Source organism: Corvus hawaiiensis, chromosome 12 (assembly GCF_020740725.1).
Source record: "Corvus hawaiiensis isolate bCorHaw1 chromosome 12, bCorHaw1.pri.cur, whole genome shotgun sequence".
Lineage (NCBI taxonomy): Eukaryota > Metazoa > Chordata > Aves > Passeriformes > Corvidae > Corvus > Corvus hawaiiensis.
This window is the reverse complement of record NC_063224.1, coordinates 8,115,152-8,130,362: the sequence shown is the minus strand read 5'-3', so window position 1 is coordinate 8,130,362 and position 15,211 is coordinate 8,115,152. Positions and strand designations below refer to the sequence as shown.

The following is a 15,211-nucleotide window of genomic DNA, read 5'->3' as shown; positions in this document are numbered from 1 at the left end:
CTTCCCTTCTCTCTACAGTAATCCATTTAAAAAACCCCAAAACCTCTCTGGAAAAAGGAATGGAAGTGTAAACTGGAGCCTGAGTGATATTGTATAATACTGGAAACAGATACCTTGTAGCTGTCATTTTGCAATAATTCCAGTATTAAATTCACTCACCCAACAAACGTGCATTATTTCCAATGAGTTAATGAACTGAATTGGCATAAATGGTTTAATGGGCATCATAGCTGGTGTGACAGGGAGTGGGGGAGGAAAGGCAGAGGTGAGTGACCACTCCTTTCTACAGTTGTGAGCTGTTGCACAAGGTAAGCCTGGTCTGACTGTACTTGCAGCACTTCCTATGCCTAGAGCATGAGCTGAAGAGCTGCATTGTTCAGTGTCAAATAGCTTGTATTAGCTGAGAGTCGTGACACTAAAAGGGTGATGAACATGACCAGATTTTTAAAAATGCAATAAAATTTAAAGGATTTTTATTGCATAGAAGCTATCACTGTCATTTGAAGTATTAACTCAAATATATTGTTAGCTTAAAAAAATTCTCTTCAGGTGTAGTTTAGCCTGCTCGTTAAGTGTCACAAGTCTTAACTTTAATGGCAAATGTTATTGTTCTGTTTTACAGACTCAGGCTGGGGAAGGCCGAGTATACAAGTGCCTCTTTAATCACAAGTTTGAAGAATCAATGAGTGAAAAGGTACGTATCCTGGTGAGACAAATCCTTACTGCAGAAATCATCAGATCATTCCTCAGTCCAGACTGCATTATTCTTTTCCAGTGTTAAGGAAAATCTGTCATCTTCCTAGCCAGATAATCGTCTGCTTTAACAAATGCTTTTTACTTTTATGTTTTTGTGTTTCAAGTTTCAGTCTTTAAAGGATTTAAATAAATCAAAGCTTTTGGGTGGGTAATTTGGGGAGGCAGACATGGAGCTCAAGTGGTAGCATTGTGATTGACTGTTTAAAGTAGGAGTCACAGCATGCTGAGGTAAGCCTTGAATAAATGCTGTTCTAATTGTACGGATTAGAAACAAAAATGAAGCTGTGTTTGTTTCACTTGTGTTTTCAAGCATCACATTCTGTGGGAAGGATGCGCAGTTCAGTGACTGAAGTTTTCTTCGTGGTTTTCTTGATGTGGTTTTCAACAACAGCAAAAAAAGTTGTTCTAGAAAGCTAGTCATGAACAGTTGGTATTGGCATAGGTGCTTTGTTAAGGCAGCAATGCCTTCAGTGATTTTAGAAGCAGCATCATAGTGTTTGGGATTATATGGAATTATAATGTCAGAAAGGATATGAATATCTGTAAAGATCTCCTCAGAGTTGATCTGCTGAAGGAGCCTGATTCAGAGTGCTGGAGGGATCAGACTAATTTCCTTTTTGTTAAATGCATTAGCTGTCTGACAGCTTGGTTCCAATTAACAAATTCAAATCTGAATGAGTGATCACTGAGGGCTTGAAAGAAAGCTCCATTTTGTAGAAACTTGTTACTGAAATGAGCTGCTGCTGTTGCTTAACTTCTTTTTAGTTACACAGGGACACTGGTAGTTTTTGAAGGGTGTTTTCCATGATCAGCTGACCGAGGTATGAATAAGATGTAGAGAGGTTAGACCAAGCTGCAGCAGATGACTTCGTAGGGAGAGAGGGGTGGATGCTCTGAGGACGCAGTTTGCAGAGCAGAAGGAACACTAAATGTAGTTCTCACTCTCAGAGCTGCCAAGGTTGGACCATCTGCAAAGTCACTGGTTTTGTAGAAACTGTTACCCAGCAAAGAGTCCCTCCGTGCTGATGGCGTCGGCTGCTGCATACACATGTAGCCAGCAATAGCTGCTGGTGGGTGGCTCGCTTTTTGTCATCCAAAACTGGTTCCCAGGCTGTATCCAGCCTTTCCCTACTTCAGGTGATGAGGTATCTGCGAGCCAGTACCTCCCTGTGTCCAGAGCTGTAAATTTGTCCAGTCCCAGGGTCTGAGACTGCACAGGAGCATGAAAGAGGGTGTGGGAATATCTTGGAGTAGGGCTTTCCAGGTCCTCGAGTAGGTGTGGGAAGGAGGGAGTGAAGTCAAAAACCTGACGTAAGGAAGTGGGGAGCGGGTTCTAGGGCTTTTCTGTTCCTTGTGCCAAGATTGCTCCCTCTTCTCCCTACCTACATATTCACTGTTTTCCTTCCTTTCAAGTAGGCTGGGAATGGGGAAATTTGCTTGAGCTATTCTGAGTTATCTGCTGCTCTCAGATTTAATTTCCACATAATGTAAACCAAAAGCTATGAAGTGTAGCAGTGTTTTTACAGGCCCTTTTTTGGATGAAATTCGGAGGGTTATTCTTGCAGCTGCTAGGTTCGGGTTTGGCCACAGTGCATCCTCATGAACCTCACCAGTTGTGGAAAATGGCTAGAAATTCCCACAGTTAGACTGTTTTATCTGCTGTCATCTCCTCAGTGCGTTGCAGAACAAATCCAAGAAATGCACTATTTTGTAAATGCAACTGGAAAAAGTTCTTTCTTGAGGGCATGGGGTGAGCATGTACCACAGCTGGGGTAAATGTCAGCAACTGCTCCTAGTTACCACAAATGAGTCACGCTCTCAGCCGTAGCTCTTCACAAAAAGCTGGATGAATGTGCAGTTTTGAGAGCTGCTCCCTTTGATACCCCTGATCCGTTGACCTCAGTGTGCATTGTTAACTGTGTGCTTTCTATGAGACAAATGAAATTTAGCTGCAGCCCAGCTTAAACACATAAATTTAAAAGCATCGGTTGTTTCCTGAGATCCAACTTGAAAACTCGACAGCAGCAGGGCCAGCTCTCTGCCACCAGCACACGGAAGCTCATTCCACCATCCCAATGTGTCTCCTGCAGTGTCGTGATGCGCTGACGACCCGCCAGAAGCTCATTGCCCAGGACTACAAAGTCAGTTACTCGCTGGCCAAGTCCTGTAAAAGTGACCTGAAGAAATACCGCTGTAATGTGGAGAACCTGCCCCGCTCTCGGGAAGCCCGGCTTTCCTATCTGTTGATGTGCTTAGAGTCTGCTGTGCACAGAGGTAAGTGGAGTTCAAAACTTGCTGGCACCTTGGTTTTAAAATGAGGGACCTTCAACTTTGTGTATTTAAAGCCTTCTTCTCCAAGAACCTTTTTCCAAACTTTGTTTCAAAGACAAAGTTCCTCATCATGGTGCTTTCATCACTGTTGTTTTGATGATCAGAATAGCTGAGTAAACCCCTCCTGCCACTGACTCCTTTTGTGCAGACAAGAAGTTTAAAATGCAAAATAGAAAATCCCACTTGGACTGCTGATGTATAGTTGCAAATCCTTCTATTCACTGTGAATTCAAGCAGCTCTTTTCCTCCATTGTGTAGTAAGCATTAAATATGCTACAAGGTTAAAACACTGAATAGAGAACCTGTTTATCCTCACTCAGGGAAAACCAGGGATACTCAGTCCTCTGCCTGCTGTAAATAATGTTTTTTCTTGCAGTTCAGTAGCTTGGGTAAATGCCTTATTTCTGTGACTCTGGTTTTTCCCTATATAGAAGGAAGGTAAGTGTGAGAATATTATTTTTGATCATTTAAGTTAATGTAAGCTGGAGGTGTCCTAACAGCAGCTGCTGTTTCCAAAGGCATTAGAAGGCTCAGTGCAGCTGGACCATGCTAAAGGTTCTCTGTGAAATTGCCATAATGTGAAATAATGTGTTGCATCCTCTAGATCTGCACTGGAGAACTGTTTGTTTTTCCTCTTGGCATGCAGCTGTGTGGTTTTCAGAGTGAGCAGCAGGGCTGCATGCTGCAGTGCCTCTGGCATGGGATGGGAAGGCTGCCATAATTCCATAAGCAGTCTCTACATTTGTGAGTTTGACTAACTCATTGCTTCTGATTGATGTGGAAATGATGTACCCTGTTTGTAGAAAAATTGTGGGATTTTTTTTTTTTACTTCTCCCTGCAGTAGGGCAGGTGGTTTCCTGAATTACATGCAGAAAACTGCTGTTCAGTTATTTACTTTCATGGTGGAACAGGTTCTGCAGTGTCTCATGCATGAGGCATAGCCCAGGAGGAACACTAATTATTCCACACAGCTCCATGTGCATGTGTTACAATGCCTGGCAGCCCCTGTTGGAGTGTCCTATGTTCCATGGGATGTTGTGCACATATGAATAGGTTGTGATGGGGTCTGCAGGAAAGCTTATAGCAGATCTAAGCATTTACTACAGCAAGATTTCTATGCAGCTGCAGTGGTTTGTTGGACACTCCATATACACTCTTGTTTTAGTCTGATTTTTGGCTTCCTGAGCATTTATGTATTATTGCCCTAGAAAACCCTCTCCTTGGAGAAAGTGTTTAACCTGCTGTCCAAACAAATTCCTCTCTGTTACATACCAAGCTGGTGAACTACCAAAGTGGAACTCTAGTGGGAAAAGGAGCCCTTGAGCATAAGGGGAAAAGCTGATTTGTGCTACAGAACTGCAGATCCATGAGTGCTTTCTGCTGTTCGTCAGAAGCAACTCCTGTAACGTGAAATCCAAAATCAGATTCTCTTAATCTTTCAGGCATTCTTTTTTAAAAAACTGTGTTAAATCCATAGACTGGCTATATTTTACAGGGTTGTTTAAATGACAGGAGCTACCATAACCTCTGCTTTATTCCCCAGCACAAATGCTCCAGCACATTTGTTGCAGTCTGGTGTTGTTCAGAGCGTGGACTCTTGATTGTCTCTGCTCTTCCAACTCGCTGGTAGCACAGGTCAAGAAGGGCTCTGCTAAGCATTGAAACTAAATAACATCATCTTCTCTTGGCTCAGGTCGACAAGTGAGCAGTGAGTGCCAGGGTGAAATGCTGGATTACCGGCGCATGCTGATGGAAGACTTCTCACTGAGCCCAGAAATCATCCTGAGCTGCCGAGGGGAGATCGAGCACCACTGCTCCGGCCTCCATCGGAAAGGTCGCACCCTGCACTGCCTGATGAAAGTAGTCCGGGGTGAAAAGGGCAGCGTCGGGCTCAATTGTCAGCAGGCAGTAAGGAGCTTTTCTATCACTTCACTTAAGTTTGCTCAGTTGGTAGAAGCATTGATTTGTCTGTCAATGTTTTGCCTTGCGATGGAGGTTCTGCTGAAGTCAGCCTGGCTCTGCTGGGTGCCACTGAATGCTGGAAGCAGTTGTGTAATTGCCATGCTATCTAGCAGCACATCAGTAAGGGGTGGTGTTTTTGCCCTCAAAAATACATTTTGCATTGTTGTGCTCTGGGTTTTGTATTGGATCTTCTTTAGTTCTTCCTCACCAGCTTTGAAGTCATGGAATTCTCTCCTTGGGTGTAAGATGTAGGGAAACTTGCTGTTTATAATTCTAAAATATTTCTTCTCCTTCCCTTTCCCCCCTCTTCCCTTTTCTTCCTTTACTTTTCCCCCTGTGCCCTGTCCTTGGAAATGCACAAAACCTTTCAAAGCACCTTCCCACTCAGTTTTATTTTTGCTATTTCATTCAGCTTTAAGGATGGAAATGGAACTTCAGGGACAGGGAGGTACAGCAGACTGCTGTGGGTTGATGTAGTTGCAGCCAGTGAAGGAAATGTTATTTTCCTCCAAAATACCTCTGTAAAATGGAGTATTTATTTTGCCTTTTTTTTAACTCCATTTTGGCCCAAATACATCCTGCTTATCATTTCTTTAAATTGAAAACAATTTAATTTTTGTTCAAACTCATTAGTGCTTTTTAATATGAAATTACATTTTTGTACTTAGTCCTTGGTTTTAATGACCCATGACCCCAAGAAAGTGACATCAATGATAAAAATGGCAAAGGAGTGTTAGTGCTGATGTAGGAATTTGGGGAGATGTATGCTCTTGACTTCTTTTAATATACAGAACCACTGTTCTATACATTTCTGTTGTAAATGTAGCTTAAAACTTGAGCCTCACATGATGCCAGTTTGTGTGTATTATCAAAGATAAATTAATACCTGTTAAATTTTTGTAAGGCATTGGGTGCTTTTGTGGTGAAGCTTTTCTGCATAAATACCAGGTGTACTTGTGCAGCAGCTGTACAGTTTGAGTCATTGCTGCGGGGATCTGTAGTGCATTACTTATGCTCTGCAGCCTTTGTGTGAGAAACTGAGTATTTGTTTCTGTTTAAATACAAAATTGAAACTGCTGCTTCAGAATTTTGTTATTTGCAAATATTCATAAGATCAGTTAATCTTGGGAATAACTTTTTAGATCATGAAGTGCATGTTCAGAACAAGTCGTAAGTCAAAACAGGAGACCCCCAAAAGTGATACAGGATTTCAGACTTCCAGAGAAAAATATCTTTAGAAATTTTGAGCAGGTTTGGAGGTTTTTTAATTCTCTTATACTTAAGATACTGCTTTAATTTTTTTGCAGTAAGTTGATGCAATAGTAAATAGGATTGTCCATGAGTCTCCTTCAAGTTAAATATGTTTTGTTCTCTGGGCAAAGGACAGCAGAAAGAAGCAAATAAGGTGTTGATTTTATAAACTACATTTAGTTTGTCTGGATTTTTATGGGCAAGAGGAAATAGATGATTGCAAGAACAGAATAAACGTTCCAATGTTCTGAGTTTCTGAAGACTGACATGGTGCTATTACATAGCTGCCTACAGCTTTTGAAATACTAAATAATTTACTGTTCTTATATTTTGTATTTGAATGGTAAGGGTTGTCAGTGTCTTTGTTGTGTTTTGATTTATTGTGTTAGAATGAGCTTCCTATTTTCACGTTCCAGGGCAGATACATTACCTTTGCAAGGAAGAGAATATTGTGTGAAAGTCTTCCAGATACTAGGCAACTTGTGCTAGAGACTCCAACTCCTTGTCACATGAGGTTGGCCCAGATGGCAAGCCCTGAAGAAGGGAAGTTAGAGATCCATCCTTTAGAGTAAGCTGGAGCCATTTCAGTTCTTTCTGGGTACCTAGAGAGCACCTTAGACATATGGTTCTGCTGTGGCTCTTGATGGTGGAGCTGTTGTGTGTGGCACTCCTACATTTTCACCTGCAGAAACAGAGAACAGCACAGGTGCTCTGGGGTGGTCCCAGCAGAGCTTGCTGCAGTTCTTTGGGTCCATCTCCAGATGTTGTCTTTTCTATAGAGTCAAAGACTCGCATCCCTGTGCTTTTAGCAGCATCATGAGGTAATGCTAGTACAGCACCATGATTTCTTGGCTAACTCAAAGCAATAGTTCTTGTCCTGAAATTCTTCCTTATAGAAGCTCTTTGACCGGGCACACATGCCTAGAAAGTTTGCTGGAGGCAATTGGAAGGGAAAACACCTAATTTGGATCTGGTTTTACTTACTGTCCTGTCTGTGAAGGTTTGCTCTGATTCTGCTCGTCTTATGAAAGGAAGACTTTTGCCCATCTGCCAAAAACAACCTAAAGAATCCTAAAACAACAAAACACAACCAAAGAACCTCCATTTTATTTTCCTGCAAGACAAGAGCATTGACTCGTACCCTTTCCTTCATCCAGATTGAGTGATTATTTGTATTTAAAACTGTCAACAAAATGCATTCTTAGACATTCTCAAACCCCCAGTATTTTAATCTGAGAAGTTCCATTTCTTGTGAGACACCTCAGCCGGAGTCATCTTGCATGTGAGAGTCTCTGTTCACACCTAACTGCTGTTGTGCAAGAAGCACATCTAGACCTAAGTGTCAAAGCTGTGTGGGGGTTTTGTCTTCGTTTCAGCAGTGAACTTGCCAAAATTCTAAAGCTCTGTGAAGGGTGGAGAACAATGGCTTTCTGTAAGTGGTTTGGCCTAAGTTAGAAAGAGAACCCCTGGATGTGTGTTGAGCCTCATTGTGCCCAGCTGTGGACGTAAGGGATCCTATGCACACGTGTGCTGTGGTGGGTCATCAGATAGGAGATTAAGTGTCACTTAATTGTGAGCATCAGCCGTTCAAAGGTCTGCAGCTGTACTGGCAGTATATAGCACCTCTGGTGTTGCTTGGTGAAAGCAGTATTTTGTATTAGAGCTGTTGGCAAATCGTTTTTCAAATATGTGGCTTCTGTGTTGCCCTGGTCTTATCTTTGGGTTTGTTTTCTGTTCAGACCTTTGAGCATCTAAAACGCCAATCCCTGCTAAAAGGGCATATATTTCTTGCCTCCAATTTCTAATACAGCTGTTAAATTGGTAGTTCATTGTTAATTTAGTTCCATGTCCAGGATAAAAGTTAGGGGATTGTAAAGTTTATCCAGCTGCTTTTCAGCTGTGAGGGTTTGTTGTGTGAGGGAGGAAAATCCTATACAACCTTCACTTTTATCACTGTTGCCAAATTATTCCTTCTTCCCTGCAGTCAGGGCAGCTGGCTTGGTGCTGCACATCTTGCATGTGGTTGAGAATTAAGATTGGGAATTCTGCAGTAGTGCCCAAAACAGGGTGGAAGGATAAGGAGGTGCTTCAGTGCTTCTGAGCTGTTGTACCCAGTGTGCTTTGGCCTCTTCCACTTGATAGCAACAGAAATACCAATTAATTGAGACCTGAGGAAGAATCCTGCCTACATAATGCTCTGGCCAGTTTATCTAATCTGTGTGTATAAAAAAAATGTTGGGTTTGAGGTTCTATTCACCGATTTGTCCTTGAGGGAGTAAATTCCAGCTTTGATATGTAAGTCACCTAATTTGAAGTAATCCCATCACTTTACACGCAGAGTATTCCCCATCCATGCAGGCTGTGTGTCTGCACCAGCAAAACCACAATATTCTTCTCCCTCTTGCAGTGACTCTTAAAAAGTTTGTAAAGAGCACATTCAATTAAGGTGCCACTATGTTATGAACTGTATTGGCTTCTGTTTGACCACTGTCGGAGTTGTATAAAACGTTTATTTATTTATTTTTTTAATTAAAGTATCCCAAAAATTTTTGATAGGTAGGCCTTTTCAGCTGCCTGCATCCCTTAGAAGCTGACGCTGGGCATAATTAAGAGCGAGTCGCAGCAAATCCTGTGTTCCTCCCAGGCAATCTGTGGTCTGTCCTCATGACTGCAAATTTCCTGTTGGATAAATTGTGCTAGCTTGTGTTTTCTCCAGTTCTCTGATGCTTTTTTCCTTGCCTGTGTTTTGAGATGTTAGGGTTTTGCCCCTGGGAGTTTCCTGGATGGTGTTTCGGTGCAGACTTTGAAAGGTAGAGAATAAAATTGTAACTGTGCTTTTGATTTAGTTGGGCTGAGGGCCAATGACTAAAACCATTAACTAAGTGTCAAGATGCTAGGAGCATGTAGACCATTTGATGTTGGTGTGCAGTTGCCTTCCCAGCAACCTCTTCTTTTTTTTTTTTTCCTTCAAATTTGTCAGCTGAAGATGTTTGCCTGCCGAATGATGATACCAGTCTGCCTTCCATCAGTCTTTGGAAATTCACAGCTTGATGGAAAATGAAGTGGGGCATGGGGATCCTTGGCTGAATTATGGTCCAGAAGCTACCTTTGTCCCAGAATTGAGATTTACCCAAATTCTCTTCCCCTGGCCCAGCAGACACCTCCCAAATTACTGTGTCCGGATTTGATTTTGTAACATAGTGCTAAATATGCTAAATGATGTTTCCTTACTAATAAGAGAGAATTGTTTTTCTGCAGCTTTTGTCAGAACAGCTGTTTCACAGGAAGAAAAGATTTGATGGAGCTGTTCATACTGCATTTACCTATGACAACTGAAAGTATTTAGAAGTCATAAAGGGAGTGCTGGGATATCAGCTTTGGGTTGGCACACCTGGTCTCTAAATCTTTGGAAAGTTTTTATTTTCATCTTTCATTTACACTATGACCTCTCTTAAGTAGTTAAAACAGGGTGTCCTGTTTTATAACTTATTTTATACCTTAGACACACACATACATACACATAATAAAAAAATGTGTACTATAGTTCCTGACTTCCAAAAGCTTGAGCAGGCATCCCTGAGGAAATGTTACCTCATGGGGCATCAGAACAGGACATTTTGTCCTGTGTTTCAGTAAAACTTGTACTCTCCAGGCAACTAAAAACTGGTTTAGACTTTGTAGATAGGCACATGATCTTTAGGCATTGATTTGGGTTTCAGTTGTAAATAGTATTCATAAAAATATGACAAATTTGTGTGTTTGATATCGTCAGCCTTATGGAATTGAGGCTACCATCAAAGCTTAAGACAGATCACAAATAGAGTATGCAGATTTTACCTGTTCTAGTCTGTAAATTGGTACATAAGTAGTCCAAGTTTACAGCTGACCTTCAGTGTGTGACTGGTCTCATACAATGTTCCTGGGATACCTTCATAATGATAATTAGGGTCCAGCAGTGCTGGAGTTGGCAGCACAAGTTCTTAAAATAAAACACTGCAGAGCAGAGTTCATACATTGTGATGTTGTTACTGGCCTAGAATTGCCACACCGAGAGGTTGTAAGTGCTCTCATTTAGGTCTTTAACATTTGTTTTCCTATCCACAATTCCTTTCTTCCAGCTTCAAACCCTGATTCAGGAAACGGACCCCGGTGCTGACTATCGCATCGACCGCGCGCTGAACGAGGCCTGCGAGTCGGTGATACAGACAGCCTGCAAGCACATACGGTCTGGAGACCCCATGTAGGTGCCTCTCAGTTAGAACTGATGTGTTTTTTCCTGTTAGGCATATGTGGAAGGTTGTGTGGCTGACCAGTAGAGACACTAAAACCTGTCCAGACTAGTGACTCCAGACCAGTCATAGAGGGTTGAACTGAGCTGTCTCCATTCTTGCTGTACAAGCAGGCCAGTATTTTTATAGGAGGACTGGTTTAGCATTGGTGAAGGATGGAGCTATCACGGACACTTAGACTAAGTTTGTAACATTTGGTGTGCTAATTTCTCTAACTATGTAAATCTCAAGCAATATCACAATGTAACAAGCCTGGAAAGGCCAGGTAAGCAAATCCATAAGGCAGAGACAGGTGTCTCCTTTGTCTTCAGGTGTGATAATATATTCTGCCCTGAGCCAGATTTTCTGTGGAATACTTCTTACGATTTTGTTGTATATCAAACTTGCTGAGATAACTAAAACAATGGAACGTAAGAGAGTACAAATCTGATATACACTTGTTTTAGATGTAACCTTTTTGAAGGAAGAGAAAGATCTTCACTGAGTTTGAACATCTTATCTATGGTTCACTGGAAAGACTGATTTGGCAACACCAGCTGTTACAGGGAAGCTTAGCATGATTTTAACAGTCTGTGGCCTGGCTTTTTCTTCTGTTTGCAGGATTCTGTCTTGTCTGATGGAGCACTTGTACACTGAGAAAATGGTAGAGGACTGTGAGCATAGGCTCCTGGAGCTCCAGTATTTTATATCTCGTGACTGGAAGTGAGTATTGTAAAACAAGATATATCTTTATTTGATGTTACTTGTATTAAGTGTTTGTATGCCTTAGCAGTTCCTTGTAAAACAGTATAGCTTGTGATTGTTCAGAAGAGGACCTTCAAGTATGGCAGGTTGGTAGGGTGTTAATGCCTGTTTAGAACACTAAAAGCAAAAGCTGCTTAGAAAAGGTGTGATGCCACTTAAATCAGGTACTCTTGTAGAAGTGATGCAACCTTAAAAAGTGCTCAAGTTTGAGCTCTAAAATTCATTGCATCTAATTAAAGAATTCTGTCTGACCATATTGAAGTTGAAGGTCTCTTTCTCTGCAGGTGGCAGCCAGTTATGTCTGCTCTAAGTGCTGCAATATGGAACTTAAGGAAACCCAAGTTTATAAGTATAACAAAGACTCACTGTGTGAGAAGCTTCCTGCCTCCATTTATGCCTTTTTTCAAATTCTCTGGGTGTGATTACAGCCTGTAGAGCAGATATAATACCCTTCAGAGCACTACTTTTCCATCTTTCTCATCCAGAGATGGCAGTGCTTTGTTTTAAATATATACAAAGCCCCTTGTGCCAGTGTTGGTTAGGATGAGGCGAGAATAAATGTGATAAACGTGACCAGTGAGGAGAGAATAAGTGTTTGGCTTGTCTTCTAAAGAAGATTGAGAGGTGAGGAAATAGAGTACATTAAATGGCCTTACTGCAGGAAATTGAATAATTGTTCTTAGTGGCCACAAAGAGTGTAAGGCAAGAAGTCCTGGGCTTCGATTACTGCAAGGAGTGTTCAAATCAAACATTAAGAAAATCTTGACTCATAACAAGTCATGTATTTATGGACAGCATTGCCAGCAGCTGAGAGCTGATGTGCTCTGTGAACCTTCTGCTTTTAAAATATAAGGGGCTTCATGGACCAGGGAGTTTAAGGCTTTTTGGCTGTTCATTTAGTTGTCTCAATAATTATCTCCATAGGCAGACAAGAATACTTAATTTTTCCCCCCTTCCTGTTTGTCTTCATTGCTGTGTCTCCTGCCTGTACTGTTTCCAGCAGGTAATTAGTTGTTTGAGTCAAACTTAAGGGATTGGAAGAAGGAAGACTGAGTATTTGCATTTTCTTGGGAGTAAGGATAATTCTAATTCATAGTGCAGGCTGGGCAAGATTAGCTTATCTTTGTTTAACCATTGTTCCCCAGAACTGGTTTATAAATCTGTTGTACTGACCATGTGCCTCAGACATATGCACAGAGTAGATAGGGTTTTGTTGATATCTTTATCATTGTCTATATAATTGTGTCCACCGAAATCACTTCATGTTTGTTTCCTATAGTGTTTATAAATATGAAGATTCCATTTTGGAAAGTCAGTAATATCTCACTTAACTTTCATGTAATTAGACATCATCTTAAGAGATCTTCACTTAGATGCCAAGCAGGGGACACTGAGTTTTCAGCTTTTCCATCAAATCCAGGGCAGACAGAATCAGAATCAATCCAATTTAGATTTTTATGGAATTGGTGTTTCAGAATGGCAGCAGTACAAAGTATGTGTAAGATATTACACAAGCAAGATGTGGTATGTACCTGCCTTTCTGCTGGTTCAGGACATCAAGGAGATGATTTTTCTCATGTGTCAGCCAAGTGGCTGGCATGCTGCAGAAGAAATGGGAGGTGCTTCAAGAAGTGTTGAAAATTTGATCTGTAATTAAAGGTTTTGGTGTTATTTAGGGAGTTGATTCAAAATTGGAATTTGGAATCCTGTTGGTTCAGTTGGTCAGACACTGCTGCTGATTGGTGTCCTGGTGGTGCCTGAAACCTGAAGTGGATTTTCTGTCCCAAAAGCATTTCGGGATAACTTTTCTGTTTGCAGATTGGACACAGTCCTTTACCGCAAGTGTCAGGGAGATGCCTCCCGCCTCTGCCATACCCATGGCTGGAATGAGACCAGTGAGCTGATGCCTCCAGGGGCTGTTTTCTCCTGCTTGTACAGGCATGCATATCGCACAGAGGAGCAAGGAAGGAGGGTAAGTGCTGATGGGCAACTTGGTACTTGTTGATCTGTGGTAGAAGGGTTGCTCACACATTTGGAAGTTGAACACTCTATGCTAAAACTGCCAGAACTCAGAAAACCTACTTTAAATCATTTACTGCAGGTGGTAGTTGCACTGCTTGGGGTGCCCAGCTCTTCCTCAAGGGTGCCCTGAAGGCCTAGGTAGTTGTTCTGGTAAGGCAAAATAGGCCCAGCAGGAATGGCAGACCCGTGGAGAGACCTGTGTGCTGACACTGACTTACATTTCTGTTCAAATGCAGTCCAAGTTCTCCCTCATGTCTTTCCAAAGAGGAATGTGATTCCTTGCAGATAGCCAGCGTAGCTGCAAAATTGGTTTTATGCAAAAAGGAGTTTCAAGATCAGCTTTCCTTGGCCGCTTCTAATTAAGTTTTGATTTGTGCCCAGCTTCAGATTATATTCCATTTAATTCTTCCTATTGATATAATGCATCATTCCAGTTCTTTGGAGCTTGCTGTACTGGTAAATGTGCTTATGCTGTCTTTAAAGAAGGCAGTGGGGATCTGACTTGCTGCCCTGCAGTCTGGAGATCCACCATAATCGCATTTGTGGTTGAGAGGTGCTCTTTTCAAGTTTGCTGCCCTCTCGTGCCTTTAGCAAGGCACTCAGATGAAGGCACCTGGGTACTCAGTTCCATTTCTTTTGGCACTGTAGTGTACACAGCCCCTAGGAGTTGATGGGTTTATACAAGGGCTCAGTTTAAAAATTAATTTCCACAGCTTGATTTAAAAGGTCTTTTATGGCAGAGGTCAAGTATTGATTGAAAGTATGTCTTTTAGGAATAATTTTTTTTAATGCAGTTTCTTAGTCTGCTGAGTTGAGACTTTTTCGTTCCATTTTATATTAGTGCTGACCAAAGAAATCAATAGCCACCCTGCAAATAATCTATCAGAGAGAGAAGAGGTTTTTAAATGTGTTTTTCTTTTGGGAAGTAGGCTAAGGGAGCAGCTGTCATTTTGAGATTAATCTTGGAAGCAAACTTATGGGAGGTTAGACCTGTATTTGTTTCCAGTTCTGTTGACAGAATGCTAGGTAACTTCCAGTGGTTTGGATTTTTAAATGTATGAAGCTTTAAGCTTCAACTGGTGCATTTTAGGTCTCATAAGCACCATACCAGTATCCCTTGGTTTTCTACAGTTTGTTTCTTCCTGTTTTGCAAGTGCTGACTCTGATGTGCTGCAGTGGGGATTGCTGAGAAGAAATTACAGCTGGGCTACATTGCCTTATTCTGGGCTTCTGGTTTGGAATTGAGGGCATGAGCTACTTTGACTTTTCTTCTCCAGAATCAGTCTGTGGCCTTGAGTAAGGGGGGATGGTGCAGCAGATAACCTGAGGACCTGATCTGACATCACATTTCAAAAAGTGAAGTAGAGATTTAAGAATATAAAATTAAACTTAGTGGAACAAGAGGAGCTTCTATCTAAACTAAATGACAGAGCTCCAAGCTCTTTTGAAACCAGGATTTCTTGTTGGGGCCCTGGCAGGCCTGTGCTGAGCAGTGCAGGACTCGTGTGACTTCTGGGATTGATGATGGCGTTTGTGGTCACTCTCAGAACCTTACCTGACAGCATCCTGTTTGCCCTGTGTGGATTTAGGGACCCTGTATGCCAAACACTCCCTGTTCTTCTTGCAGCTATCACGAGAGTGCAGAGCAGAGGTCCAGAGAATCCTCCATCAGCGAGCCATGGATGTGAAGCTGGACCCAGCCCTCCAGGACAAGTGCATGATTGACTTGGGGAAGTGGTGCAGTGAAAAGACAGAGACAGGGCAGGTACTATACACAATATCACTGGTACTTTGTTTGCAAAACTGGAGGGGTGGGAAGGACAGAAAGGGGATAAAGGGACATCTCACTGCCTCT

At 41.8% G+C, this 15,211-nt stretch overlaps 1 protein-coding gene across 2 annotated transcripts in view; it reads left to right on the top strand.

The window, feature by feature from the left end:
- Window positions 1-15,211, top strand: part of GLG1 (golgi glycoprotein 1) — an 84,238-nt gene that overhangs the window by 51,690 nt on the left and 17,337 nt on the right. For both annotated transcript variants that reach the window (XM_048316477.1, XM_048316476.1), the window contains exons 6-12: window positions 623-694; window positions 2,847-3,030; window positions 4,782-4,996; window positions 10,420-10,541; window positions 11,191-11,292; window positions 13,153-13,306; window positions 14,984-15,121. In XM_048316477.1, the coding sequence (XP_048172434.1) occupies window positions 623-694; window positions 2,847-3,030; window positions 4,782-4,996; window positions 10,420-10,541; window positions 11,191-11,292; window positions 13,153-13,306; window positions 14,984-15,121 (987 nt within the window). The remainder of the gene's footprint in view (window positions 1-622; window positions 695-2,846; window positions 3,031-4,781; window positions 4,997-10,419; window positions 10,542-11,190; window positions 11,293-13,152; window positions 13,307-14,983; window positions 15,122-15,211) is intronic.